The sequence below is a fragment of the Saccopteryx bilineata genome, chromosome 1, assembly GCF_036850765.1.
Source record: "Saccopteryx bilineata isolate mSacBil1 chromosome 1, mSacBil1_pri_phased_curated, whole genome shotgun sequence".
Taxonomy (NCBI): domain Eukaryota; kingdom Metazoa; phylum Chordata; class Mammalia; order Chiroptera; family Emballonuridae; genus Saccopteryx; species Saccopteryx bilineata.
This window is the reverse complement of record NC_089490.1, coordinates 79,532,366-79,558,607: the sequence shown is the minus strand read 5'-3', so window position 1 is coordinate 79,558,607 and position 26,242 is coordinate 79,532,366. Positions and strand designations below refer to the sequence as shown.

At 57.0% G+C, this 26,242-nt stretch overlaps 1 protein-coding gene across 9 annotated transcripts in view; it reads right to left on the bottom strand.

Moving 5' to 3' along the window:
* Window positions 1–25,773, bottom strand: part of PLXNB2 (plexin B2) — a 31,040-nt gene extending 5,267 nt beyond the window's left edge. For 2 of the 9 annotated variants that reach the window (XM_066254748.1, XM_066254768.1), the window contains exons 1-21: window positions 25,633–25,768; window positions 11,854–11,906; window positions 7,336–8,425; window positions 6,792–6,974; window positions 6,586–6,714; window positions 5,860–5,960; window positions 5,621–5,747; window positions 5,094–5,247; window positions 4,122–4,236; window positions 3,926–4,034; window positions 3,745–3,846; window positions 3,159–3,251; window positions 2,788–2,869; window positions 2,518–2,678; window positions 2,252–2,400; window positions 1,954–2,062; window positions 1,635–1,771; window positions 1,270–1,440; window positions 744–876; window positions 406–633; window positions 102–278 (exon numbers count right to left, since the gene is read on the bottom strand). In XM_066254748.1, the coding sequence (XP_066110845.1) occupies window positions 102–278; window positions 406–633; window positions 744–876; window positions 1,270–1,440; window positions 1,635–1,771; window positions 1,954–2,062; window positions 2,252–2,400; window positions 2,518–2,678; window positions 2,788–2,869; window positions 3,159–3,251; window positions 3,745–3,846; window positions 3,926–4,034; window positions 4,122–4,236; window positions 5,094–5,247; window positions 5,621–5,747; window positions 5,860–5,960; window positions 6,586–6,714; window positions 6,792–6,974; window positions 7,336–8,412 (3,537 nt within the window). In that variant the 5' untranslated portion in view covers window positions 8,413–8,425; window positions 11,854–11,906; window positions 25,633–25,768. Of the gene's footprint in view, window positions 1–101; window positions 279–405; window positions 634–743; window positions 877–1,269; window positions 1,441–1,634; window positions 1,772–1,953; window positions 2,063–2,251; window positions 2,401–2,517; window positions 2,679–2,787; window positions 2,870–3,158; window positions 3,252–3,744; window positions 3,847–3,925; window positions 4,035–4,121; window positions 4,237–5,093; window positions 5,248–5,620; window positions 5,748–5,859; window positions 5,961–6,585; window positions 6,715–6,791; window positions 6,975–7,335; window positions 8,426–10,563; window positions 10,689–11,068; window positions 11,210–11,853; window positions 11,907–15,735; window positions 16,000–16,679; window positions 16,830–25,632 lie in introns of those variants that run through there. The other 7 variants (XM_066254754.1, XM_066254757.1, XM_066254765.1 and 4 more) reach the window with 7 other exon arrangements.
* Between the last annotated feature and the right edge of the window lie 469 nt (window positions 25,774–26,242).

The following is a 26,242-nucleotide window of genomic DNA, read 5'->3' as shown; positions in this document are numbered from 1 at the left end:
AGCAAAGACAGGTGTGGGGCTAAAGCGAGTGCCCAGCACCATCAGGCACAGCCTGGTGCTACCTCCCCACCTGGCCCTCCAGCCCACTGCCCCACACGCACAATGAACTCAGGCAGGTTGAGTGTCGTGTCTCGCTTCTGCCGACGCTTAGGGGGTGGCTGCACCTCTGGGGGCTCGCAGTACAGGTCGGTCTCAGTCAGTGTCTTCATGATGCAGCGCTCGGCACCCACAAAGGCCTCAGCCTCATGGAGCGTCATGGCCTTGTTCAGGTTGGTGCCCTGTGGGTAGGGGGTGGTAGCAGGAAGGAGTCACCTGGACCAGCTCAGCCCAGACCTCATTGAGTAGCATCCCTCACACACGGCGCCTGGTCAGGATTCTGACCTCGGGACTGTGGCCAGTCCTCACCTGGGCATGGATGAGTTTGTTGACCTGTTTCTTGACGCCCCCTGTGAAGTTCTTGAAGGTGGGATCAGCTACATACTCGAATGCCCCAGCCTCGGTCCTGAGCAAGACTCGATGCCCATCCATCTGAATGAGTGCTGTGAGGTTATAGGCCTCAGGCTCCTCGGGGACGGCCGGGGACGAGAACACGACCCTGGAGTCATTGTGGAACTCATATTCCGTACCCACAACCTGCAGGTTGAGGCCAGGCCATCAGGCCACTTGGCAAAGGCCCCATCCCTCCCCAGTTGGGACCAGCAGCCGACACTGGATCTGAGTTCCCTGCCAGCAGCAGGACTGACCATTGTGGGCTGCAGGGGTCCGGCCTCCCGCCGCCTGCGCCTCCAGGACTCCAGAGGCTCAGCTATGACCACCATGGCAAACTTCTGGATCAGGCTGAAGCCCTGTCCTGTCACGTTGATGCTGCGGCCGCCACTGGGGATGGGAGAGGTGGGGCATGTGAGTGGGCAGGTCTGGGCAAGGGAGCCCAGACAGCTCCAGAGCAGCCCATGAGGCCATGTCCCCCACCCCATGTTGGCCATGTGGCAGGCTCGGGGAGGGCAGGGTTGGAGTCCCTGACCTGACCCCACTCTGATTTTGGGTGCCATGCAGATAGGTCTCTGTGAGTACATGTGACCATGAGCACTGCCATCCTCGAGCATCACAGGGCTAAGGGGTCATGGGGCTTGCCCATCAGGCTTCCTAGGAGGAAGCTGATTTGGGGGTACAGTGGGGTTTTCCAGATGCTTGCTACTACCACCTAGACCAGCCCCACACATCAGGGAGGCAGTGACCAACAAGGGACGGGGATGGAGGGAGAGGCCACACCTGACAAAGCTTCGCGTTGGCTCGAAGGCCTGTAGCACTGGATTCTCACGGTAGGTGAATGTAATTCCAGGGTTGGGCACTTGGGAGCCCCCATAGTAGATTTCCAGGAGGTGCTCCCCTGGAGTCAGCTGGGGGCCAGTGACACATTGGAGTTGTGCCCCAAACTGCATCCTGGAAAGGAGGACAGTTGCCAGTAATTGTCCACTCTATGCTGGGACCAACCCCAGCCCTGGGCTAAAGGTCAGTGGGTCAGGTTGATTGCACTGGTCCCTCCAGGACACACTCAGGGTCATGTCCACAAAACCCCCACCCTGTCCCTAAAACCAGAGCAGATCAGGGCTTCACTGGCCTCTGATAATACCCACACATTACAAGGGACATCATTGATGGTCACCCGCACATCTTCCTGAGAGCCGGTGTCCAGGTGAGTGCCGTTGATGGTCAGCATGGTGCCACCTGCCCGTGGCCCCTGCTTCGGCTCCACACTGAGGGGCTGAGGCTCCTAGGAGAGATGAGTCCATCTGGTTTAGGGCTGAGGCGGCGGCCCTCCTTACCTCCTAGACCTTAACTATTGTCAGAAGGTGGCAGGGGCATAGCCCCAGGAGTCAGCAGCAATGGCCAGACCCACCCATGTCCGTCCCTATCTGCAAAACCTATCCAGTCCCAGGGTGGTCAGGTACTCACTTGGAAGGTGAACTGGACGTGGGGTGGCGAGTGGCCAAACTTCCCATTTACATCCACCTCGACTTCCCCTGTGAAGGGCTCCCTTGAAGCTTCAACAGCACACACGATCCTGGGGGCAACAGGCAGGGTGGGGACACTCTCAAGGCCCACCCCATACTCCACCTGTCTGGCATGTCTGTGGGAAATCCTGGGTACCCACACACACCTGTGTCCTTCCTCTCCATCCGCTTGGTCACCCGGCCCCCCAGGGTGGGGACTGACCCTGCTAATGGAGCCAGGCCATGGGCTGTCCACTCACCGGGTGGACACGGAGTACTGTTCTGGCTCAAAGGCGCAGTTCTGACCAGCCACAGTGACCCTCTTGACGTCGTCCGCTCTGACCCCCAAATTTGACCCGAGGATGGTGACACGAATGCCCCCACCCAGGGGGCCCGTCTCCGGCTGGATCTGAAATTGGCAGAGCCTGGCTGACCCGAAAGCTTGGGTGGGCTGGGGCCATGTGTCTGGGCTGGGCTCAAGCTGGAGTCCCTCCCCTCCCTGCTGGGGAGGCCTTAGGGGGCTCACCCTGGTGATGACAGGCGGCGGACACTCAGAGGTGGCGTTACTGCACAGGGCCTCATACACACACCTGCTCTGCCCACTACACCACACGCACTTGTAGGCAGGGTCGGCGGCCAGGCACAGGCTGCAGTCACTGCGGCCGAAGGAGCAGTTATAGAGGGTCACTGTGGAGGGAGAAGCCAGCAGTCAGCAGTGCCACCCCTCTCCCAGCCTGACCCTTGCTCCCCACCCACCCTCCGTGCCCCACCTGGCCCGTGACTCTTCCCCACCCACCTTGGAGCTTGCTGTCGATGTTCTTGCCATAGGACTTGACATACAGGTGCAAGGGCAGCGTCTCGTTCCCATCATAGGACAGCTGGGGGACACACAGGGACACATTGCACTCTGCTCCCACACAAACTGTATAGGGTGACCGCTGTGCCCACAAGGGTCCATGTGGTCCCCTCATAGCTGAGGGGCAGCAGAGGAGGTGCTAGAGCCTCAGAGATATGAGCAGTCACTCTGCTCCCAGAAGACAGGGGGACACAGACATCCTGCCTGGCTGGCCACCCCTATTTCCTCATCTCCCGAGGTAACCGAACTGCTCCTCACAGGACCTGCCCACAGGGCCCAGCAGACCAGCCTGCCCATCCCCGGAGCTGTACCTTTGGGGTCCGAAAGAAGAAGGTTCCTGGCTCCCGCATGTTCACTGGCTCCTCAAACTTGAGCAGGTCACTGCCCACGTGTAGGGAGGAGCCCTGCAAGGCACTGCAGTCAGAATACCCTACACAGACCAGCCTTTCCTGTCTCACCACCCCGAACCCTACTGCTCAGTGTTTACGTCCTGTCTATACCCCACACCCCCTGGGCCAGTTTAGGCACTCTCATCCCAATTGCCCACTTGGCCACTCCTAGACGTACCGCTACCATGACATAAACCTGAGCAAATGACCCTGCTTTTTTGCTAAGTGGCATCCTACTGTCCAGCTCCTCAACAAACTCCCTTGCCTCCTTTTCTCTAAGTTTTCAAGGCCTGTCAGAAAGCCCACACATCCCCCAGACCCCTCTGCCTCCTGCTGTCCCCAATACTGTGTCCGCTGAGCAATCTCATATGCTGAGCCCCGCAGTGGGGTGGCTGGCACTCCAATTTCCAGTTTGCAGGATGGCTCTGCAAAAGCCTCACAGAAACTCTTCCAGGTCTATCTGCACTGGTCAGCTCAGTCCCCAGGGCAGTGTCCCCTGAGCCCCTACCGTCACTGTGTCCAAGTTCTTGCCCTGGAAGGTCACATCCGTCTCATGGTTCATGGGGATGACCAGCGGGTTGGGATTCAGGAACTGGGGGCAGCTGTCCTCCTGCAGATTAAGACTGGTCAGGTGCCACCTGGCCATGACCAAGCAGCCCTGCTCCGCTGAGGCCCCCACGTCCCCTCACCATGTGAGCTCGGACAATGCCGTCCTCGGGATTGGGTGAGGCTTCCCGACACTCATGGTAACGCAGGTCCCATTGGCAGGTCCATCGGTTGCTGGCACAAGAGATGCACCTGTAGGGAGAGGGTTCCAAGGAGTGTGGGGTCTGCAGCGGGGACAGGGCAGCAGGAGCAGGGGGGCTGGGCAAGCCTGGCACTCACGGCAGGTTCTCTGACAGGCTCATGGCTTCGCGGCAGTCATAGAAGGGATACAGGTGGGAGGTGAGGAAGATGTTGCTGTTTTTGAAAAGGAGCTGAATGTTCACGGCCACATGGTCTACAGATGGCATATGGGGATGGTGTCAGGCAGAGGCCACAGAGTGCAGGGCACCGCTGGCACGGAAGGGGTGGGGGACAGGAAGGCCTGGAATTGGGCCTCTGCCAGCCCCAAGTCCTTGTCCTTGTCCTGTCATAGCTCCCAAAAGGCCATCAAGCACAGAATCTGAGCCCGACTATGGAGAGCCTTACTGTGGGTAGGGTCCCATGGGGCGCCCCACTGACGTGTACTCAGGCTCTGCAGGCCTGCCACCCGCCATCAGATCTCGGCTCAGATGTCAGCTCCCAGGCTCTGTGCTGTCATCCTCTCTGTCCCTGCAGGGTTCCTCGGTGTCTGGGACAGAGCGCCAGCCAGGTCCCTGCACGTCACTGCTCAGCTCCTGCTTGCGCTAGCAAGCTGCCCTCCATTGGCCCTGAATACTCAGGAACAAAGGCTTGGCGCCTGCCCTGGCCCATACTCACAGCCTGGCCACTGGGGACAGCCCCACCACTCTAAAGCTGGACAAGATGGGGGGGAGAGGTTCTGCTCAGACACCAGAGCCCAGGGCCCACCACCCAGGCAGTGCTAAAAAGATGTGACAAAGAAGCGCATGGAAGAGCTCAGGAGTCTCTCTTGTTCACAGCCATGGGGTGGGGTAGGTGATCACGGTGCATAGCCCACACAGCTCCGGGCACCCAGAAACCCAACTGTGGGCCTCTGCCCTGCTCCACCCTAGCAGGTGCTGCCTGCCTCCCCTTCCACTTCAGCCCACACTCCTGGGACTGGGTCACAGGAGGGGCTCAGTGGGTAGGGTGAATGACGCCAAGATGTAGAGGAAGGAGGGAGAAGTGCCTGGTGGTGGGAGGATGGAGCCTCACCCTGGCCAGAAGGCGTGCTGGGAATTTTACTTGGGGAGTTGCAGACAATGATGTCTCCCTTCACGCGGGCAGGGTGTGGCAGAGAGTCACCAAAGAGGCACAGCAGCTTATCTTCCACACTCAGGGCTGGGAGGGGACTGACGGTCAGCTGTACCTGGGGAGGAGGTCGCACAGGTCACAATGGACCCCTCTGTTCAGCTTTGGGGGTAGGTGGGGCATCAGGGCTGGGCTGTCAATAGGAGAACCGCCCCCCACCAGAGCACCTGACCTATTACTCATTCTCCAGCAGGCCCCTGCGCATGTACAGGTTTACCCCCTGGAGAAGACACTAGAACCTGACTACATCACCCTCACCATCGTCTTCCATGAATACACAAGAGCCTACCAGGTCAGGGCCCGGGGCCTCCGGGGCCTCAGGCTCAGCGTCCAGAGCCCAGGCTGGGAATGAGATGCTGTGAGGATCTGCTACCTGGCCCAATAGTGGGGCAGTAGCCCTGCTTTGCCCTCTGCCCCACCCAGTCACACACCTCCCCCTGTGCCCGCCGGCTCATGTTCTGTGGCTGGGCTGCAGTGATGGTCACACAGGACTCCCCGCGGCTCCACAGCCAGTGTCCGCTCTCCTCAGCCCGCAGGCACTCGGCCCTCCTGGTGCATCTGCAGGGACAGGGGGCAGCCTCAGTCCTGGCACTTGTCAGCCTCAGGGTGGGGTGGGGCTGATCCCTGGATCCCCAGCATGAGCCAAGACTGCCAGGCCCCAGAGGCTCACCGGCCCTCAACGATGCACCAGCCGCAGTAGGGGTCCTGGGACCCGAGGCACTGTGCACAGGTTGGGTAGCTCAGACACTCCTGCACGGGAAGCCGGAACACCTGAGGGCAACAGGGCAATGAACAGGATTATAGCCTCCAGGGCAACAGGCCAGAAGCCACAAGGATCCCCCCTTGACCCCAGATTTTCTTAGGGACACTGGCTTGACCACTTGTATCTGTGCTGTAAGAGCCTCAGATGGCAACTTTAGGTGCACTGACAAATGATCCAGGCACAGGCTGTGCAACAGGCTCCATATGGCCCTGGCCCTGTGACTGCACCTGCCCAGGGCCCTATGCCAGCCCAGGCCTTCTAACCCTACTCCCTGGAAGAAACCCTTGGATACCTCAGTGCTCCCAAGGCTGGCTCAAGAGCCTCCTACACCAGCCCTCTGATAAGGGGGCCCGTCCTGTGCCTCACTGTCCAAGCTCACAGAGGTTGCACATGGCCTCTTGTTGCCCTGGCCATCCTTGGAGGAAGCCCACTCTGAGCAATGCCTCATCCTTTCCATCAGAAAGGGTCTGAGGCTGGACCAGAGACACAGGACATACAGGAACAGAGCTGCAGAGATAGGGAAGGTGCTAGAGACAGGGATGGAGTTGGTCCCTTCAAGTCCTTATCTGTACCCTTCTAGGACTATCACAGTGGTCTGGCTCTAGGCCCCCTCCCGGTTTTCTGCAGGCCTACCTTATCCTGGGTCATGGCGTACAGATTGGCTCGATCTGCAGACAGCACCAGGTCTTGCTTGATTCTCTTGTTGATCTCCACAGGGATGGAGCCATACTGCACAGAGCTGCCGTTTGGGGCCAGGTATACCTTTGGGCATGAAGGCAGGCATGTAAGGGTGGTGGTATGGTACAGATGGCCTTTCCTGCCCCTGCCCGTGGCCTCACCTTAAGGATCTGGCCATCTGAAGTACCCAGGAAGGCAATGGTGTGACCGTTCTCAGTGGTCACGGTCACAGCTGTCAGGTTTAGGCCTCCACGCTGTAGCACAGCCATGGCTGTGAGTCCCTCTCGGCTGCCCAGTGGGTAAGGCAGGTGCTCCGAGCCACACAGGAAACTCTCGCTGGCACCCTGTGAACCATGGCATTAACAGTCAGCACAGACACCCCTGACCTGCCGAGGAGGCCTCCCCCAACTAGGGCTCCTAGCACTTGTGGCCTTATACATGTCCCTAAGAACAAGGGCCATGCAGGTGGGGAGGCCATCCATGTGCTCACTGCTGAATGGTACCTGGGCCTGGCCCTGGAGGTGCCACCACAGGTGTACAGGCACACACGCTGACCGAACTACAGAGACACCACACATGCATACCCTTTCACAGGGCCTTTAAAGCAGGCAAGGATTTAGACAAGCCAGCAAATAGAAGCAACTCTCAGGCCTATGGCAACGTGTGTGGTCCATGCTGTGGGGAGAAACTGCTGAGGCCACGTACCAGACCGTGGCCACCACACTGGATCTCGCCATGGAAGGGCTTGTAAAAGGTGTCATGGCCAATGTTCCCAGTGCCCGTGTAGCAAGTGTTGCGGTTGGCCTGCATCTTGGCATGGACCTCATGCAATGGGAACAGACAGAGGCCTGCACGAGGTCTCCCACTTTTCCGGTCATCCCTGGTGAAGACGGTGTAGAGAACCTTGCTGCCATTGGCAGATGTGGCCAGAGAAGCTGCCAGGCAGGTGCTAAAGGCAGGGGACAGGGTGTCCCCGGAATCGAGGCACTGTAGGTCCATTTCCAAGTAGGAGTAGTAGTAGGGGTCCTTCTTGCACATGCGAGCCAGCAGTGTGCGATTCTGGGGTGGGTGCTTGTCCTGCTGGTTGAAGATGAAGAAGACATAGAGGCCGTCCTCAAAGGCTGCCACGAACTGCTGTGTATTGGTGGAGAGGTACCCGGCCTTGTATGTGGCATGGTCTGTATAGGCCTCAAAGGCCTCCCTGCTCCCGGTCCGGTCCAGCAGGCGGGTGCTCACGATGACACCGTTGTCATACGGCCCGTTGCCTTTGCCCACAAACAGCACACGCTCACCCTCAGGGTGGGTGGCGCTCACCAGCCCTACTGTGGCCACATTCTCATCATTGCTGGCCACGAAGGACCTCTCACCACTACCATCCTCGTAGAAGAGGCGCGTGGAGATGTTGCTGAGGGCACGCAGGGCGCAGATGCCCTTGAAGAGGCTGCCACACTCGATAAGGCGCTTCCCTGGCGGGTCCAGCAGCAGTAGCTGGTTGACGTTGTCAGTCAGCACAGCCTCATGGCATTGGCTGGTCTCAATGGGCGGTGTGCACTTCTTGTTGTCCAGGGCTGGGCCTGTGGTTGCCTGCTGCTCCAGGTACAGGTCGGCGCTCAGCTGGTAGAGCGTGTTCACTGCCCCCAAGTAAACCATGCCCGATGCCTCATCCACGATTAGGTGGTTCAGCTCCGTCTTGCTGTGGAAGAAGTCTAGCTTCCGGGGCCTCAGGCCCACACTTGTGCCCACCAGGCCCAGGAGGGTCAGCACCCAGAGCTGCAGTGCCATCACCTCCGGCACCCTGTGGGAAGAGAGAAAGGTCAGGGCAGCCCTAGCCTGGAGGGCCCATCCACTCAGGAAGCCCCCCTTCACAGCTCAATCCAGACCCTCCCATTCTGGTCCCTACCTGAATGACCAGAACCTAGGCCGGGGAGGGGCATGACTGCCCAGTGTGTTCTGAGTGCTCAGTCCCTTCCCTGCATTTCAATGTGTGGCCAGACACACCCACCCTCATCTCGAAGATACTATTTTCCAGCCCTTCACAAGAAGTTCACCTGGCAGTCTAACCTATGACTGGGGCCAGGCCACCACAGCACCAGCAGGCCCATTTCCAAGGCAACAGAGCACCTCCTCCAGAAGTTTCCCAGGCATCATGTATGTGCCATGTCCCCAAGAGCTCCAGTTGATATGAGGGCCACCGTCCTCAGAGTATAAGCTCTATCAGAGAGCCAGGGTGACCAATGGCCCTGGACATGCAAACAGGTGGACCACACACCTGTCCTACACCTGACTCTCAGCACATGGTGCAATATGGCAGGAAACAGATGATACCAAAGCTGTAGTTGACAGGGAGGTGAGCTTATGCTGTTAATAAGTGCCTGTCGGAGCCGCTTAGCCCAATGCCCAGCACTGCCTCCCCGAGCCTCCTTGACCTTCCCTCCAGGACCTTTACCCATTGGTGAACCAGCAGAGCAGCCAGCAATGGTCCACTGCAAGCTGCCCAAGTATACCAGGTCTGAGATGGGAGACCCTGGAGTATGTGGTGGGGGCATGCCTACAGAGCTTGGGAGGGCCCTGTGTGTGGTCACATGTCCTTGTATGTACTGAGGTCCACACAGGTGTCCAAGTATATGAGGGCCCAGATTGGGCTAAGGGTCCCCAAATTGGAGGAGAGATCCAAAGGCCAACAGATAGTCCCAGAACATACACGGTTCTCTTTCCCCAACTCAGGCAGGGCCGATCTGCCTCCATGCCTCTTCCACCATGGGGTAGTCCTGTAACAGAGGTCACCCTCGGGACCTCTTTCCTGGTCAGAACCCCCCACACCAGACCCCACCGCCACCCCCACAGGCTGCCTTCTCCTGATGCATGCATGAACCCCCATCCCTGGATTATAAACTTTCCGGAGGACACCTGTACTAGGCATGACACGTCGGGCAGCCCTGCCCGTACCATGTGTCCGAGAGGGGCTAGAACCCAAAGGATGGTAATGAGGGACCCAGGCCCTGGTCTCCCAGAGTTCCTGCACACCCCACCCTGCACCTCCAGAATAGCTGGTATGCCCTTTGCAGCCACCTTAGACATCACCTCTCTCAAGAAACAATTAACTTTTCTACTCCCTTTGATGACTTCACCCCTCACCGTGTGCCCTTCTCCTCCAGGAAAGCAGAGAGGCACCTGCTCTGCTCCAAGGCCATGGGAGATGTTTCTCTGGGGCACTAGCTTTGGACAAAGCTGTGTTTACTGGAATGGGTTAGCTTTTTCTCATGGTCTCTGTGAGTCTCATATCAAGCCAGCTTCCTTCTTTGCTTGGGCCACTAGGAAGTCCCCTCAGCTCGGCAGCTCCTGCCTCTGCACAGGACCCCAAACCTGCCTTAGAGAGCTCAGTTCTTACTCAGCTACTGGGAGAGAAGACATGCCCAGACCAGCGGGAGAGTATCTAGGAAGGGGCACAGCAGCGACCTGGGAAGGAGCCAGGGGATGCCTAGGGGCAGAGGCTGGGCAGGGAGAGGTGAAGGGGGCCTGAAGGAGGGCTGTTAGAGAAGGAACCTGGGTAGAGAGAAGGTGGTGGTTTTGGTCAGAACAGGAAGATTTCACAAGCTCCTCAGGACTATGCAGAAGGATGGCTAGTCCTGGGGTCCCTAGAAAGGAAGACACAGTTGGGGAGACCCTCAGATGTGGAGCTGGGATGCCCATGACTCTGACTCTATGCAAAACTGGGCACAGTGGAAGCGGCCCTGGACTCTGGGGCACCAGCTGGTAGTCACTCCTATGGGCCCAGCCGGGACGCAAAAGGCCTGGGCCAGAGAGAGCACACAGCCCCACCTCCGTGTATGCTTGCCTGAGACCAAAGTCCACTCTGTGGCGCCGACCTAGCCCCTCAGCCTCAAGACTAGGTTGGCCCTTCCCGTCCAGCCCCACACACCCGGCCCCACTCACCCGAGTGCCCCAGTCTCTATGGAGACCCGGCAGCTTGGCTGCTGGTTGCGGCTGTGGCCAAAGGAGCCGGGAATGAATGGAATGTTCCCCAGCCTGGGAAGGAACTCAGATGGCAGGGGCGGGGTGAGGATGGGGCGGGCAGGCAGGCGGGCGGTGGGGGGGGGTTAGGGCGGAGCCAAAGCAGCCAGAACCCAGGCCATCCTGAGCAGTCAGGATGGTTCCAGATGGACCCATGCCAACCAAAGCACCTGGCAAGGATTTGAACCTAGATCCAACCAAGTGGGACAACACTTGGGGCACCTCTCTTTTAAAAAAGCTCTCAGCTCTGATCCTCGGCCCTCCCTCAACCCTGCCAGCTCACACACCTTTGAGGTCACAGTGCATGAAAAAAAATGCCGTGGGTTTTCTCTGGTTAACCTTCCACTTAATTGAGTCCCCTAGGGCAGGAAGGAGCCCAGCTTGGGTTCTACCCCAGGGCTGGCTAACCTAAGTGCTCAATGAATACCTTGTGTGTGTTCAAGGAGCTGGCCCAGACACCAAGCTGTTGTCCTGGCTACCCTGGGAGAGCAAGCCAGGGTCAAACCCAGGTTCCCTGCCCAGGAACTCTCTAGGTGGTGAACAAGAGGGCAGAATGAGGCTGAAATCTCCCACGCTGAGCCCAGGCCATTCAGGCTGGCAGGAGAAACCAGGGTCACACTCCACAGGCAGCAGTTCTCCTCTACTTCCTGAACAAACAAAGACTCAGGTGATCTGCCTGGCCAGGCCCAGAAGCAAAGGGTAACCTACCTGACCAGTGGCAGAGCTCAGGCTGAAGGCAGGCTGTGCAGGAAGTGTCAGGCACAGCCAGCAAAACTTCCTGCCTCTGGCATTCCTGGAATGGGCTCTTCCTGTTTTGAAGGCTGCCAGGACCCCTGCTTACCGGGCAACGGGCAGCGGGGATTTCCTCAGGGGCATAGATGGCCTTCCTGGCTGAAGGCCGGAGGTGCACTTCCAAGAAGTCACACCAACTCCAGCCTGCTGCTGGCCCAGAAAGCAACTGGACAGGCATCCCTTCCCACCAAGCCCAAATTCCCAGCTCAGTCTCCCTGCAGACCTCCCCTCAAGCAAAATCTGGCTCAGGGAACTAGAAAAGTGGGACCTGGCAGTGGCCTCCGTGGGCAAGGCACTTGTGTTTGAACAGACATGTACACAAGGGTTCTAGCAGGACCAGTCTCACCACCACATAGTCAGTGAAGGGCACCTCTAGCTTCACTGCATGGCTGTATTCTCCACTGCTCAGCCCCCACTCACCAAGGCTCCAGTAGTTCAGCTCAGTCTCTGCTCCCAGCTGGCATCAAAAGTCTCTAGAAAGCAAAGGAGAGACAGTGGTCTCACCACAAGCCTGGCTTGCTTCCACCTGTCTCCTCTGCTCCATGTCTGAGGGGTGGGGAGCAGCCCAGGGGATCTCATTGGCTTCTGCTATCCTGGAAGCAGGAGACTCTCAATCTCCTCTGCCTCTTCCATGTCCCTAACCCAGCACCCTATCGAAGCACATACATACCTACTTGGTCTTCCCAGAATACAAGCCTGACATTCCCTCCTTTACCCAAAAAAGGCAGAAGAGGCCCTGGCCGGTTGGCTCATTGGTAGAGCGTCAGCCTGGTGTGCAGGAGACTCGGGTTCAATTCCCGGCCAGGGCACACAGAAGCGCCCATCTGCTTCTCCACCCCTCTCCCTCTCCTTCCTCTCTGTCTCTCTCTTCTCCTCCCGCAGCCAAGGCTCCACTGGAGCAAAATTTGCCCGGGCGCTGAGGATGGCTCTGTGGCCTCTGCCTCAGGTGCTAGAATGGCTCTGATTGCAGCAGAGCATCGCCCCCTGGTGGGCATGCCGGGTGGATTCCGGTCGTGCGCATGCGGGAGTCTGTCTGACTGCCTCCCCGTTTCCAGCTTCGGAAAAATACAAAAAAAAAAAAAAAAGGGCAGAAGAAAAAGGGGAAGGAACCGCTTATCATTATGTCTATTAGCACTGCCTGTGTTTTAAAACTAGGTACATATATCACTCTGATTAAAATAAAAATTGCTTTAAAAATATGTTTATGGCCTGACCAGGCATTGGCGCAGTGGATAGAGCATCGGACTAGGACACGGAGAACCTAAGGTCCAAACCCTGAGGTCACCAGCTTGAGCGTGGGCTCATCTGGTTTGAGCAAAGCTCACCAGCTTGAGCCCAAGGTCGCTGGCTTGAGCAAGGGGTCACTTGCTCTGCTGTAGCCCACCAGTCAAGGCACATATGAGAAAGTAATCAATGAACAACTAAGGTGCCACAACGAAAAATTGATGCTTCTCTCTCCTTCCTGTCTGTCTGCCCCTATCTGTCCCTCTCTCTTTCTCTGTCACACACAAAAAAGAAAAAATGTGTATACCCACCTGACCGGTGAAGGCACAGTGGATAGAGCGTCAACCTGGGATGCTGAGGTCCCACGTTCAAAACCCTGAAGTTGCGAGCTTTAGCCCACTGGTCACTGGCTTGAGCAAGGGGTCACTGACTCAGCTGCAGCCTCCCCACCCCAGTCAAGGCACATATGAGAAAGCAATCAATGAAAAATTAAAGTGCCACAATTATGAGTTGAAGCTTCTCATCTCTCTCCCTATCTCTGTCTCACTTAAAAAAAAAATGCAATTCTACTTACTAGCTGTGTGACCTTGGGCAAATTACTTAACTTCTCTGTGTCTCATTTTCCCATCTGTGAAATGGAGACAGCCATAGTGAGCTCCCCAGGGGTTTGTAAGGACTAATGATTCATTCCAAAAAAAGCCTCAGGAGAGCTTGTTACACTGTAGCACAACTCAGCAATGCTTAGCTATTGTAGCCTCTCCTGGATAAACACTCAAGTATATCCACAGGGAGGACCTGTCCAAGGATACTTCTTAGCATATTTTATTATAGTGAAAGTCTGGCAACCACCCAACATCCAATCAGAGAACCCTGAAAAACCAAGTAACGGATGCAGGTGGGTGATCTGTATTGACCCCATGGAGCCCAGGATGGCTGTGGTCCAGGATTCTAGGTATTTCCACAGGTATCAATGTGGGCACACAAGGGTTTAATTGCTGAGGTGTTCTAGAAGCCTTCCTCCAAGTTGAATATAGTAGTATAACTAAGGGGCAGGAAGGAGGGGGTTGGGACAGTAAAGTAACTTTATTTGCTTTATGAAATATTATATGAGTATATTCAGGAATGATTACTTAAAAAAAAAAGAGAGAAGATACATAATAATAATGATTGCACATGCCCCGGTCCCCTCCAGCTCCACTCAAACCTTAGTGACTCCACCTTCCAGGCCCTCAGGGACTCCCCCCTCCTCAGTCTCTCCTGGCACATTGCAGTCCCCCACATCCAGGCTTAAGCCTCTGAACCCAGCACGCTGCCTTCACCTCCTTAACCAGGTTCAGTCCCTGCCTCCACTCCCAGCTCTACCTGCCCGATGCAGCACACTCCACGACCTGTGATGAGTCCAACGGGGAACAAAGGGGACAAGGAGGGCAGGGAGATGGGCATTTGTGCACAGTGACAGCAGCACTTCCCTGTGATAGGAAATCCCTTTGGTGTCCTCAACCTCTAGCTGAGCAAGAAAGATTAACCTGTCTGACCTGTGGTGGCACAGTGAAAAAAACTGAGGTCACCGGTTCAAAACCCTGGGCTGGCTTAGGCACATATAGCCAAGGCACATATGGAAGTTGATGCTTCCTGTTCCTCCCCTCTTTCTCTCTCTCTTTTCTAAAATAAATAAATACAAATTTTTATTTGTATTTATCTCTTGGCTGGAGCAACCCAAGAGGGACCTTGGGAGTTAGGGCTGAGAGGTGTTATACTCAGAGTAGGCAGCCTTTGTGAAAGGAGCAAAGGTCATTCCACAGGCAGTCAGGAGCCAAACCACAGGGTGTCAGGGCAGGTAGTTTCATGAGAAAGCTAAGACCACACTGGCCTCAGGGCTGCTGCAGGTGCAGGTGGAGGCTACACTTGAGCCCACAGCACAGGAATGGCACAGACCATGCACACCAGCGAGCTCCTCCGGCTCCAGAACTTGCCCCATGGCATGTCCCTGGCAGTATGTCTGCTACAGGCAAGGCCAAGGGAGGCTGGCCTCTTCCAAAGGACACTTTCCTGAGTCCACGCACATCCACCCACCCCCTACAAGCCACCCCTACCAGGGACCTGACCAGGCTGGACCCACCTCTCAGACCCTCCCAGGGGCAGCCCATGGATTTCTCTTCCCAACACCAAGCTCCTCCAGCCAATACTTCCTACAGAATGACACCTGGACCCTCTCCTTTCTCAACCACCAAGTCCTAGAGTCTTTCCTAACTCAAAGGTGCCCCTGCTCTCAACTACCCTGACTCCAATAGCCAGCCTTTGTCTCCAGCTCTCAGAAGGGTCACTCCTGTTACCCTCAGAAGAAAGCTGCTCTCTCATGAGTGCCCACTGGTCCCCGAGTCCACAGCTGGCCCCCACTGTACAGCCACACACACCCACTGCAGCAGCCCAGAGGGGCCTCAAAGAAAACTCTGGAGCCAGACTATTGGGCTCAAATCCCAGCTCTGTCACTTTCTACCTGGGTTTCTGGGTTATTTACAAAGCTATGCAGTGCCTCAGTTTTCGCTTATGTAACATGGGGGTGGTAACAGCGTGGGCCTCAGTGAGCTACCATGCAGGGTGAGTGAACCCATGTGTGGAAATCCTTATGGCTGTACCTGCAGTGGAAGAAAGGTATTCATGAGATCATATGTCTCTGTTTTTGCTGCTCCCCACTCCCCAGGAAACTACCCATCTCCCAAATCCCTGAGACAATCATCCTGGCTCAGTTCTGCAGATTGTCACTTATCCTTTAGGGTCTATGGTCTTCAGTGATGGGCACTCTGTGAGCAAGGTCTAAACACAGAATATGGTTGGGTGGGCATTGTGGAACTGAGCCCAATGGACCAGGTAGGGAGTGAGATATAGTAGAGGGAACCAAAACCACATGTGCCCCTTGCAGTTGGCCCCCAAATCTCACACACACAGTAATGTTTTCTCCCCAAGCAAGAGCACTAGAGGGACAGCACCGGCCCAGGGACTCAAGACCTCTCCTCCACTCCCCAGACCGTGTGGGAAGTAGTATGAGCCTTTGCCAGTTGGGTCCCCTGTGGCTCTCACCTCAGGTTCCTCTAACCAGCAGCTGCCAGGCCCCTTGTACAGATGGGTTCTGCCTCCACCCCAACAGGCAAAGATGGACAGGAGGTGCCTAAGAAGGAAGGGCAGAGTCCTCACTCCAGACCAGAATCCAGGGCTGAGGGCTGTCAGTTCCTCCTTCCCCAGGTCTCAACACAACCTGGACAGAGCTCTGGGGAGTAGGCTACAGCTGGGGGTCCTTCCCAAGCCACTATTGTCAAGCAAATACAAATGGAGCAATTCCTTAACCTTAAAAAAGATAAAGGAAAAAACAATAATACCACAACAACATAAAGCAGCAGGCCCAGTGAAGGAGGGGTCCAACAGAGGAACCCAGGTGAAGGCTCAGCCAGGTAGGGACAGGCCCAGGTAAGGACAGCTACAGCCCACCCCCGCAGACTCTCTGTGTATGTATGGGGCGGTGGTTGGTGGTGAGGGACAGAGACGTGGGAGCCAGGTTAGTCAAGGCGGACAGGCTGTCTGCGCCTGGGCCCGCCAGGCCCAGAGAAGGCGGAGCCACCCCTCCCCCACCGGGCAGCTGGCAGCCTGGGAAACAGGGCCTCCACTCCCCAGACGAAAATGCAAATCGGCAATTAGCCGGCAGCGTTAAGCAAATCAGAGGAAACAAAACAGCCAGGCAGCCCGCACCTTGGGCCTAGGCTGTTTTCCAAACAAGCGTAAGGAGGGGGGCAAGGGGCTAGCTGCCGGAATAGGGTAGCGGCCCGGGTCAAAGCTCAACGCCGGGAGCCGGTACCCCCCGCCCCCAGTCTGTGAAGCCTGTCCTGCGCGCCCCTCCCAAATAGGCCCAGTGGCAGAGCCTTTCCCGGCGCCACTAGATTCCCAGGGGAAAGACTTGGGGCAGCGGCTTATCTTGGGGCGCCACCCCCGCACAATCAGAGGGGAGCACGTGGGCACCGCGCCCGCCTCACCCGCGATCCGGAGCGCGGCGGATCTCCAGTAAGAATGACTGCGGCGGCGGCCACGTGGCCACGGGGCACCGTCTCCGCGGAGCGCTCACCTGGAGACAGGCAACTCCGAGCGCCCCACGCCATTACCTGCCTTAGGCCTCTCAACTCCGCCCCGGGTTCCAGGGTCAGTCCCAGGGCTCGGCCCCAACTGCGCTGCCGGCTAATCACGCACTTTGGCCCCGCATCCGCCTGCAAGACCGACTACCCAGGGCTGGGTATGTGCGACCTGACTCACCTGGGGGGAAGGCCAAGGTCTCCCAGTACAACCACCTAGGAGCCAGGTGGGGCTGGGCGGGGCTCTAAGGACAGACTAACGTTGTAGCCTGTGTCTTGCATCAGCGCCACCAGAGCCTCCCACAGGACCCCTCCCAGGTATAGGGTGTCACTACCCCCTCCCACCAGCTCTGGCTTCTGGGGCTAGATATCCACCCCAGCCTGGGTTGGGGAGGACTGGTCAGCCTTTCCCTACATTCTGGGCTCTGGGTCCCAGCAAGAAAAGTCACTCCAGGTGGCTGGCAGTGAGAAGGTCGCAGGCCCAAGATCCGAGGCCAAGGGGAGTGTGCCCAGAGAAACCCCAGCTGCTCCCATCCCATCGGGGCCTCAGCCTGGGCTGGACAGTCCCACCCCTCCAGCTTCAAATGTTGACACTGCCTCTGGAAGTGTAGTGTATCCAGGACCCTTTCCTGCCTGAGGTCACTGTCACCAGGATATCTGCACCTAGCTTGTGTCTATGTCATCCTCGTGTTGTGTACCCCCCCCCAGATGTCTCAAGAACTCACTTGGCAAAGCCAGGGGGCGCTTGCTCTGCCCCTCCCTCCCTCTGTGACTGCAGCCTCTGTAGTTGGGGGTGCCCACCCAGACTAGGACCCCAGGCCACTAGCAATTGGGCCACTTTTCTGTCTCCGTAATTGTCTAACTGTGGCAAGGTGGCTTAGAAAAACCTGAGAACACAATTTCAGTCAATTATTGTTAGTCAAGAATAACCATGTGAGCCCCACCCACTGCCTGCAGACTTCCTTCTCAGAACAGGCAAATTTAACAGGCTCTGATGCCTTCCGCCCACCACCACCACCACCACCACCGTGCTGGAGACTCATCTCTCTCCTAAGTGCCCCTCCCAAGTCCCAACCACCATAGTGTCCCACCTGGACATGGTGAGGCCCCCTCCCTGGTCTCCCCACTTCAGCCCACCCCATGTCCCTCCTTCACATGGTCCACCCCTGGATCAGAACATTCTGTGGCTGAATGCTTCCACTGACTTTCCCCTCTTGTGGGGAGCACCCAGGCTGGGGGCTGATGACCTGTCCCATCTGCTCAGCCCAAAGCTCCTGAGAACTTCTTGTGTGCCACACCAAACGTTCTGTGTATTGGACATGGGGATGAGTCCTTATCCTTCAGTGTCCAGGAGCTCCTGTGGGGCCCCCATTAGCTTGAGTGACCCTGGCACACAGCCAGTAGCCCTGGCATGCAGCTGCCTCAAATATATACATACATACTTGATTAACATATGGTAGTGGTTCTCAAAGTGTGCACCAGGGCACACTGGTACACCCTAGAAGATTTCCAGGTGCACCCTATTATATTCCAGAGAAATATGTGCCTATTGGGGACCAAAAAACCAACAGGGTTTTTGGAGTTTAGATTTTTTGGGGACAGAAGTGTGGGGAATTGGCTGTAAACTGACAGTCTGCCCAATCCCCCACCTCACTTGCCTAATTAGGTTGCAAAACGCTATTAAGCTGTGGTGCTGGATTGTTTACACTACCCCTATGTTCCCCGGAAAGACTTGAGGCAAGTTTTCTCTATCCTTTGTTTGGTGTAAGGTTAAGATGATATGTATGGTGGGGGTTTTCTGCACTCAACACAATTAAGAGTAAAAAGAGGAATTCTTCAATGTATTGATGAGGAAATGAGAGTTTGACTTTCAGATATATGCCCAAACATTGAAGAAATCGCTAGGACACATCAGGCTCATGTTTCTCATACACACAGGAATGAAAAAACTTAACACATTCGCCCCGGGACCTGCTGAATTTACTAAATCTTACTAAGAATGTATCTATATATATAAAGATAACTTTTTTTGTCTTTTTAAAACATTTTTGGCCTTGGCCAGTTGGCTCAGCGATAGAGCGTCAGCCTGGCGTGCAAGAGTCCCAGGTTTGATTCCCGGCCAGGGCACACAGGAGAAGCACCCATCTGCTTCTCCATCCCTCCCCCTCTCCTTCTCTCTGTCTCCCTCTTCCCCTCCCCCAGCCAAGGCTCCATTGGAGCAAAGATTGCCTGGGCGCTGAGGATGGCTCTGTGGCCTCTGCCTCAAGTGCTAGAATGGCTCTGGATGCAACAGAGTGACGCCCTAGAGGGGCAGAGCATCGCCCCCTGGTGGGCATGCCGGGTGGATCCCTGTCAGGCGCATGCGGGAGTTTGTCTGACTGCCTCCCCATTTCCAGCTTCGGAAAAATGAAAAAAAAAACAAAAACAAAACAAAAAAACATTTTTAACCCCTCTTTTTTTTTACAAATTCTAAAAAGCATAACTCAAAAAATGTAACATAAAAATGTTTTTTAATGTCCGAATAAATTTAACTTTGTCGTATTTATTTCATTTAATTACTATTAAAGCACGCTTGGACTTTATATATTTTTCTTTAATATTTGACTTAATTATTATAACATATTTCTCAGAAATGTGTATATAGTGCGTCTACAATTATTTGTAGGATTTTAAATGCGCCCTGACTTCAAAAAGTTTGAGAGCCTGACCTGTGGTTGGGCAGTGGATAGAGCATCAACCTGAAATGCTGAGGTTAATGATTTGAAACCCTGGGCTTGCCTGGTCAAGGCACATATGGGAGTTGATGCTTCCTGCTCCTCCCCCTTCTCTCTCTCTTTCTCTCTCTCTCTTTCCTCTCTAAAATGAATAAATAAAATCTTTAAAAAAAATTTTAAAAACAGTTTGAGAACCACTGACATATGGGAAGGATATGTCTAGCACATAGGCAGATGTGGACCTTCTTTCTGAGATAACCTCACCAGTGGTCAGATAAGAAAGAATGAAAAGTTAGAAGGGGTCAGATTTGGGCTGGGGCCAGCTGGGGGAGGGGTGGGCACTGCAGGGTGTCTAAAGCACAGATGAGGCCACTGGCCACTGCTGGGAAAGAAGCACTTCACACAGCTGCCCAGCCACAGATGGGCTCCTCTGTGTCTAGCTGAGCACCCTACCCCCACTTCTAAGCTGGGAGAGGCTGGAGGCAGCTCCTGTGGGTATTCAGGGCTCAATGACAGGCATGGCCCACTGGTGTTGGTCTCCCTGCCCACCAGCACCCATCCCACCTCTGAGCTGCCCACACTCATCTCCTCTTTTGCAGGCACACTTGCCACAGCTGGCTGGATGTTGCTGGCCAGGGCAGCCTGAGGCTCCAGATGGCTGCAGCTGGCCCAGGAACAGCCCCTACCCAGAGCCCCCTTCCTGGGCCATGTGCAGGAGGCGGGGGTGGGCATGAGGGGCTGACGGTTAAGGGTGCAAGCAAGGAGCAAGTGAGGCCTGTAATCTCCCTGTCTGTCAGTTGTCAGCGTCTCAGAGGTCAGCGTGGCCCTGCCTCCTCCATCACAGCCGAACCCCACCATTAGCCTAGGGCAATGTGCCAAACTGGCATGCCAGCCCCCACTCACATCCACGTGATCACACATGTGCAGGCACATGTCTGTGATGTCAGCAGGGGCCCTGCCAACAAAGGTCCTGTCTATCCCCAACTGTGTCCCCAGGTCAGACAGCCCAAGGGAGGTATCCCAGATCCAGGCACTTAGGCTGTGAGATGCTGTGGGTGGAAGGGGACTATCCAGCTTCAGCGCTGGGTCAGCCAGGATGCCCAGAGGGGCTGAGAGGCCTGGCAGAGGTGGGCAGGGCTGGAGCTGACCTGTAGGGAGTGGCCATATTCGGGAACGACAGGGGCAGAGGGAAAAGCACAGGGAACTCTAAACGTCTCCTGTCCAGGTAAGTTGGGGGACCTGGTGCAGTGCACAGTGCTTGGGGTGCTAGGCAGGGTTTGGAAGCCCGGGACACACAGGACAAACACTCAGGGCTTTGGGAGGGCAGAGACTGGGAATTCCGGGTGAGGAAATGCCCCAGCTTGGAGTGGGGCAGGGTCCTCTGTGGGATGTAATTGGAGGGGGAATGTGTGGCCTGGATTGCATGGGAGGAGGTGGGTGCCTGGTCTCCCTGCAGTGTATCCAGGAAGGAGCCCTAGCTCCATAGGGTCAGGCCCACCACCCGCTTCCTCATTTAAAGGGTTGAATAAGAAACTGCCACACATATGGGTGGGGCCAGGGGCCACCTTCAGGAAGCACTGCTGGGCTTGGGGAATAGGCCTGCCTGGCTCTTCCCCTCTTCTCCCCTCTTCTCCTTGGTCATCTAAACCCCATCCTGACATCTTTCTATGGGTCCTGAGGTACACGAGGGTAACCCCTAAAGCAGGCCAGATGCCTAGAACATTTAAAGGAGACCAAGCCCCTCAAGTCTCCTGGCCAGTCTGGGGAGCCTCTGCAAGGCTGAGAGGAAAGGGGGAGGGGCCAAGCTGGAGCCCCTCCTCCCACAACCTGCCCTCACCCTTGCCTTTCTCCCTGCCAACTAGCTGTCTGGGCTGAAAATGGCTTCTTCTACTTGCTGGACTTATTCTTCCCCCTCCCTGCAGAGGCCACTGGCTTCACCTCTACAATGTCCTGGGCCCTGGTGCTCCTTCAAAGCAGGCCCCCAATTCTAAAAACACCTTGCGGAGGGTAAGGGGGGGCTAGAACCAACAGGGGCCCAGTACCCCCTTTAATTGGTCCTTAAACCCACATTTCCATAGCTGGGCCTCCACATTGCCCAGATCATCCCATTCTGCCAAGCTGCCATCCTGCAGCCTCTACACTACACATGCCAAAGGCCCCCTTAGAACCCAAGACAGAGACACACTCCTGGCTTCTCGGGGCTGTTCCCAAGCCTCTGCACAGCACCCCTTCTCCAGCACTCAAAGACAACTCCAATGGCAACCCCCAGCAAGGCCCCAAACCCACCCATGGTCCATGCCCTGCACAGACTGCGTGCTGGCTCAGCAGCCCCAGACCAGAGCCCAAGGCCAGCTGGGGAGAGAGCCCAGGCCCTACACAGGGCCAGTGGCCAGAACTGTCCCTGCCAGGGGAACAGAAGCCCCTGCCTGACTGCTGTGTTGACACAGGTGCCTCCTGTAAGGCCCACATCAAACCCTTTTCCTCTTTCTTGCTCTTTCCGAGGAGGGGGCCCAGCTGAGGCACAGAGATCTGAGCTCGCCACACCACTGTGCCTCTCAGCCCAGAGCGAGACCATGTGGGAACTGCTGACTGGACGGCAGGTGTGGGGAAGCAGCGGGGACTCAGAAGTGAAATGTCTGGGGCAGGGCTGATGGCAGAGCTGTGGTCAAAACCCAAGCTGCACCCGAAAGGACCAAGCCCTCACCCAGACCAGGTGGGGAAGTCACACAATCTCAGGGGATGACAGCCTTATTCCCAGCCCAGTACACTGGATACCAGGCACATGGGTGGAAGCCACATGGAGGGCAGCGGTAGGTGGGCCATCTGTGTGTGGAAAGGGTGGCTGAGAGGGTGACAACGAGGGAAAACGGAAACACCAGGTCCAGGTCCGTCTGGGCTCCTTCCTTGATACAGACATTGAGGTGGGGTTGCACCTGGGGCAGGGCAGACTTGCAGGTGTCCCCAGGAGCAGCCTGGCCATCATCCTCGGCCACCTGGCTGGTGAAAGCAGAGCAGAGTAATGCAGACTGAATACAGGTGAGCTCTGGGATGGGCCCTGGGGCAGAACCGCAGAGGCTGGGCATGGCCAACCCTTCAGGTGCTGCTGAGGTGTGCTGAGGTGTGGGAGAGCTGGAAGGCAGCTGCACCTGTGGGTGAGAGGGACCTAGGACAGGGCTGGGTTCTTGCCTCATTGCCCCCAAGGCAGATGACCAGGAGCTTGTCAGGGGATATGAAACCACTGTGGGGAAGAACTGGAGAGAAAAAGGAAGCACAGAAGCAACCTCCCCTTGAGCCTCCCACCACTCAGTTATAGGCCACTGGTCCCACCTTCCCCAGCCTGTGATTTGAGACCAAAGACAGTTAGAGGCCCCACCTCAAATGAAAAGAGCCATTAGCCTCAGAGAGAAGGACTCTGTCCATCCTCCACCCCCAACTGGCTAGTGGCTCAACCTGCCTTGCCCTGAACCTGCCTCCATCTCAGAGGGAGATGAGGCTAGGGGACTGCTCCCCCTTTTGATGGGCCAGGCCTAAGCCAGCTCCCATCTCCCCTACCCCTCTGCTGGCCCCCAGCTTTCCTGGCACTACTCCAAGGCAGCTTCTTGGCCCAGGAATGAAAACAAGATCATTCCCAGCCCAGGAAGCCAGGAGCTTGTTGCTACAGCAAGAAGGACTGAAGCAGGACATGAGTAAGAACTTCCTGCTCACAGGAAGACAACTCAGGTGGCAGAGGACCTGGGATCTAGGCCTCTCCTCAGCAAGGCATCCCTGCCACACCCATGTCCTTGGGGGACCATTGGCTCAGGGCTTAGAATGTGATCACAAGGCAGAGAACAAAAGCATCATGACTCTCCAGGTGCCTGGGTCCTGGGGGAAAGGGGCCTATGCCATATGGACCCACCCTAGGCTGCCAGCCCACCCCAGTGCCTTCCAATCCCATCTTTTCTGCTCCACTCGCCTGGGCTGGGGCCAGCCCCTAGGCTTCCTGCACTCTCCCCAGCTGCTGGCTCTGACTCTTCAATGGGGTCCCTATAGGGGCTGATGGGAGTACGGACTCAAGAAGCCCACCTGGCAGAGACCCATAATGGCCTCTGTCCCCCTCACCTGTGGGAGGGGCTGACAGGTACCACATCCAAGTGGGGCCATATGTAGGGGGTTGAGAGCTAGGCTGTTAGATGGGCTTGGAGGGAGGCTGTGCATGTGAGCTGCTGGTCAGTGATTCAGTCAGGGAACAGGTGGGTGGCCTGAGCCCACGGGAGACCCTAGTGCTCCAGTCTAAGCAGCCTCAGTTGCACCACTACCTATCAACTTTGGTAGCAGAGTGCAAGTAACTGATCCAAGGTGTGTCCCTGAGCCCAGCTCAAGTCCATGGTTCAAGGGCCTCTGGGGATCAAGGGGGTCCTCCAACTGGGCCCTTTGGACAGGGTCCAGGGCTTCTCCTGCCATACTGCCTCCCCCAGGCAGGCTCAGCAGGCCCTGCTAGGGCCAACCTTGGGCGTTCTCCAACCCTCTCCAATCAGAGGGTGACGCATCCCCTCCCACCCGCCCCCGACCGGTCTGAGCAGCCTCTGAACAGCCTGGGGGCGGAGGGAGCAGCCCAGACTTGCTGGTCTCTTCCTTCTGGGGCTCTCAACCCATCGCCCAGGAAATAGATCCCTCTCCCAGGCTGCAGCCTCCCCCTTGGGTAGCTGGACACGGCTGGATAATCCAAAATAATTCCTTCTTGGCAGGCGGCCTGCGGGGGAGGGGTACTCGAATTCCAAACTCTGTTTTTCTCAGTAAGTTCCCTCCCCTGCCAGGATGAGAAACCCCTGGCCAGACCTCAGGCATCCCCCCACCCTCAGACTGGGCCCCTGGTAGGTATGGTGGGAGGCTCGGATCTGCCAAGTCCACCTGCTTGTGCTCAATCTTCTCTGGGAATTCCTAAAAGCTGTTACACCACAAAAATACCCAGCAGGCCAGGCCTAGCCCATGCTGACCCCGCCCTCCTGGGGCCCCTCCCACCCACTGTCCAACTCTCGGACCCTCAGATGCCCCTCCCTTCCAAGCTAGGGTAACATCTGGGAAAAGGGGGCGAGCTGAGACCCCCACCTCTGTGCTTGCACACTATTCCACTCTCCACAGGAAATAGCCCTGAGGGGGGATCACAGGAGCTGAAGTTAGACATGAAAGGGGAGCTCCCCAGAGAGCAGCTCAAGTCTCAAAATATTCTACTAGCTTTGAGGCCCAGCTTCACCCCCCAGTCCTGACCCACACTACAAGCCATGGTGGGCACAGAGAAACCCCTTCATTCATTTTCCAAGTTGCTGGAAAGAGGAACTCCATGACATAGCAGGAAGCTCTGAGGCTCTTAAGCTTAGGGACACCCCACATCAGCCAAGCAGCCTGAGCACAGAGGGGTGGGAAGGGCCTATCCGAGAAGGCTTCCTGCAGTAAGAGGCATGCAGAGGTACAGGGCCCAAGCACTGAGCATACCCCCCACCCCTGCCTAGTTCTGGATCCCAGGATGTCCATCCAAGCACCACACCAACAAACCACAACAGGAACTGTCCAACCAGGCAGGCCCTGGAAAGAAGCAGGCCCAGGGCCACCAGGATTTCCAGGCTCCTCGCTGGGCTGACCCTAGTCTCAACCCAGAACCCTGCACCACCTTCCAGCCTGGCCCAGGTCTCCTCACAGGAGTCCCAAAGGGTGTGGGGGCCTCCAAGGCCTGCCAACAGGTCCAACCTGGGTGGACGGGTAGAGGAGCTCTGGCACAACAGGGCCGACCTCTGCCCTGGGCCCGGATCTTGGTGGCTGGAAAGATGGGGGGCAGGGGCAGGGAGGGAGGTTCTGGAACCAGAATGGGAGCGAGAGACTCCAGATGTACGCAGCGACAGGAGGGATCGCTGCACCCCACCCGGGATCCTGGGCTGAGCCAGGCCCACTCCCCCGGACACCGCAGCTCCGGCCTGCCACCTGAAAGAGGCCCATCTCAACCAGATGAACACACGGACCTGGGTCAAGGCCTGAGTCGCTCTACATCGAGCAGCAGCTGCCCGGGTCCTTGCGCCCCGAGCGCAGCAGCCTGGGCGCAGCGGCGCCAATGGCGAAGTCCCCCGACCAGCGCGGCCGCCCCGCCCCCGGGCCCTGTACCCCGATCTCGGTACCTGCACGTCCCCCGCCAAGGCTCGATGGCCCCCGGGCCACGATCGGCGCTGCGCTCCGGCCTGCCCGGCTGCCATGGAGACGGGCCTTTGTGTGGCCGAGGAGGGGCCGAAGCGCGCGGGAGCAGCGGCCCCGCCCCCAATGGGGAGGGAGGGAGCAAGGGGAGAGGGCGCAGCGTGGGAGGGAGGGGAGAGAGGGGCGAGGGAGGGGGAAAGGGCGGGGGATGGTGGCGTGGGCTGGCCGATCCGCGCGTGTCCCTCTCACTGCCTGACAGCAGTAGGTGCGTAGGTGCGTGGCACCGCAGGGCAAGTTTGGCTTGGTTCCGGCCCAAGTTGTCTCCAAGGAGCCAGCACCCCTTGGCTTGGCCACCACCCCGATAGCGCCTGGGTCACCAGGGAGCCCAGGTCTAGGCGCTAGGGGAGGGAACTGGGCCAGAACAAGGACCCCAGTGCCCTCGCGGTTCTCCCTTAACACCCCTACCCTCAGAATGGGAACAAGCCAGCCATACCCCTGCCTTTTCTGGGGATGGAGACTGTTGGGCCTTAAGAGGTTCCTCCTAAAAGTCTCAGCACCGCAAATCTCCAGGGGAAGAAAGGGCATGTAAGTGTCCTC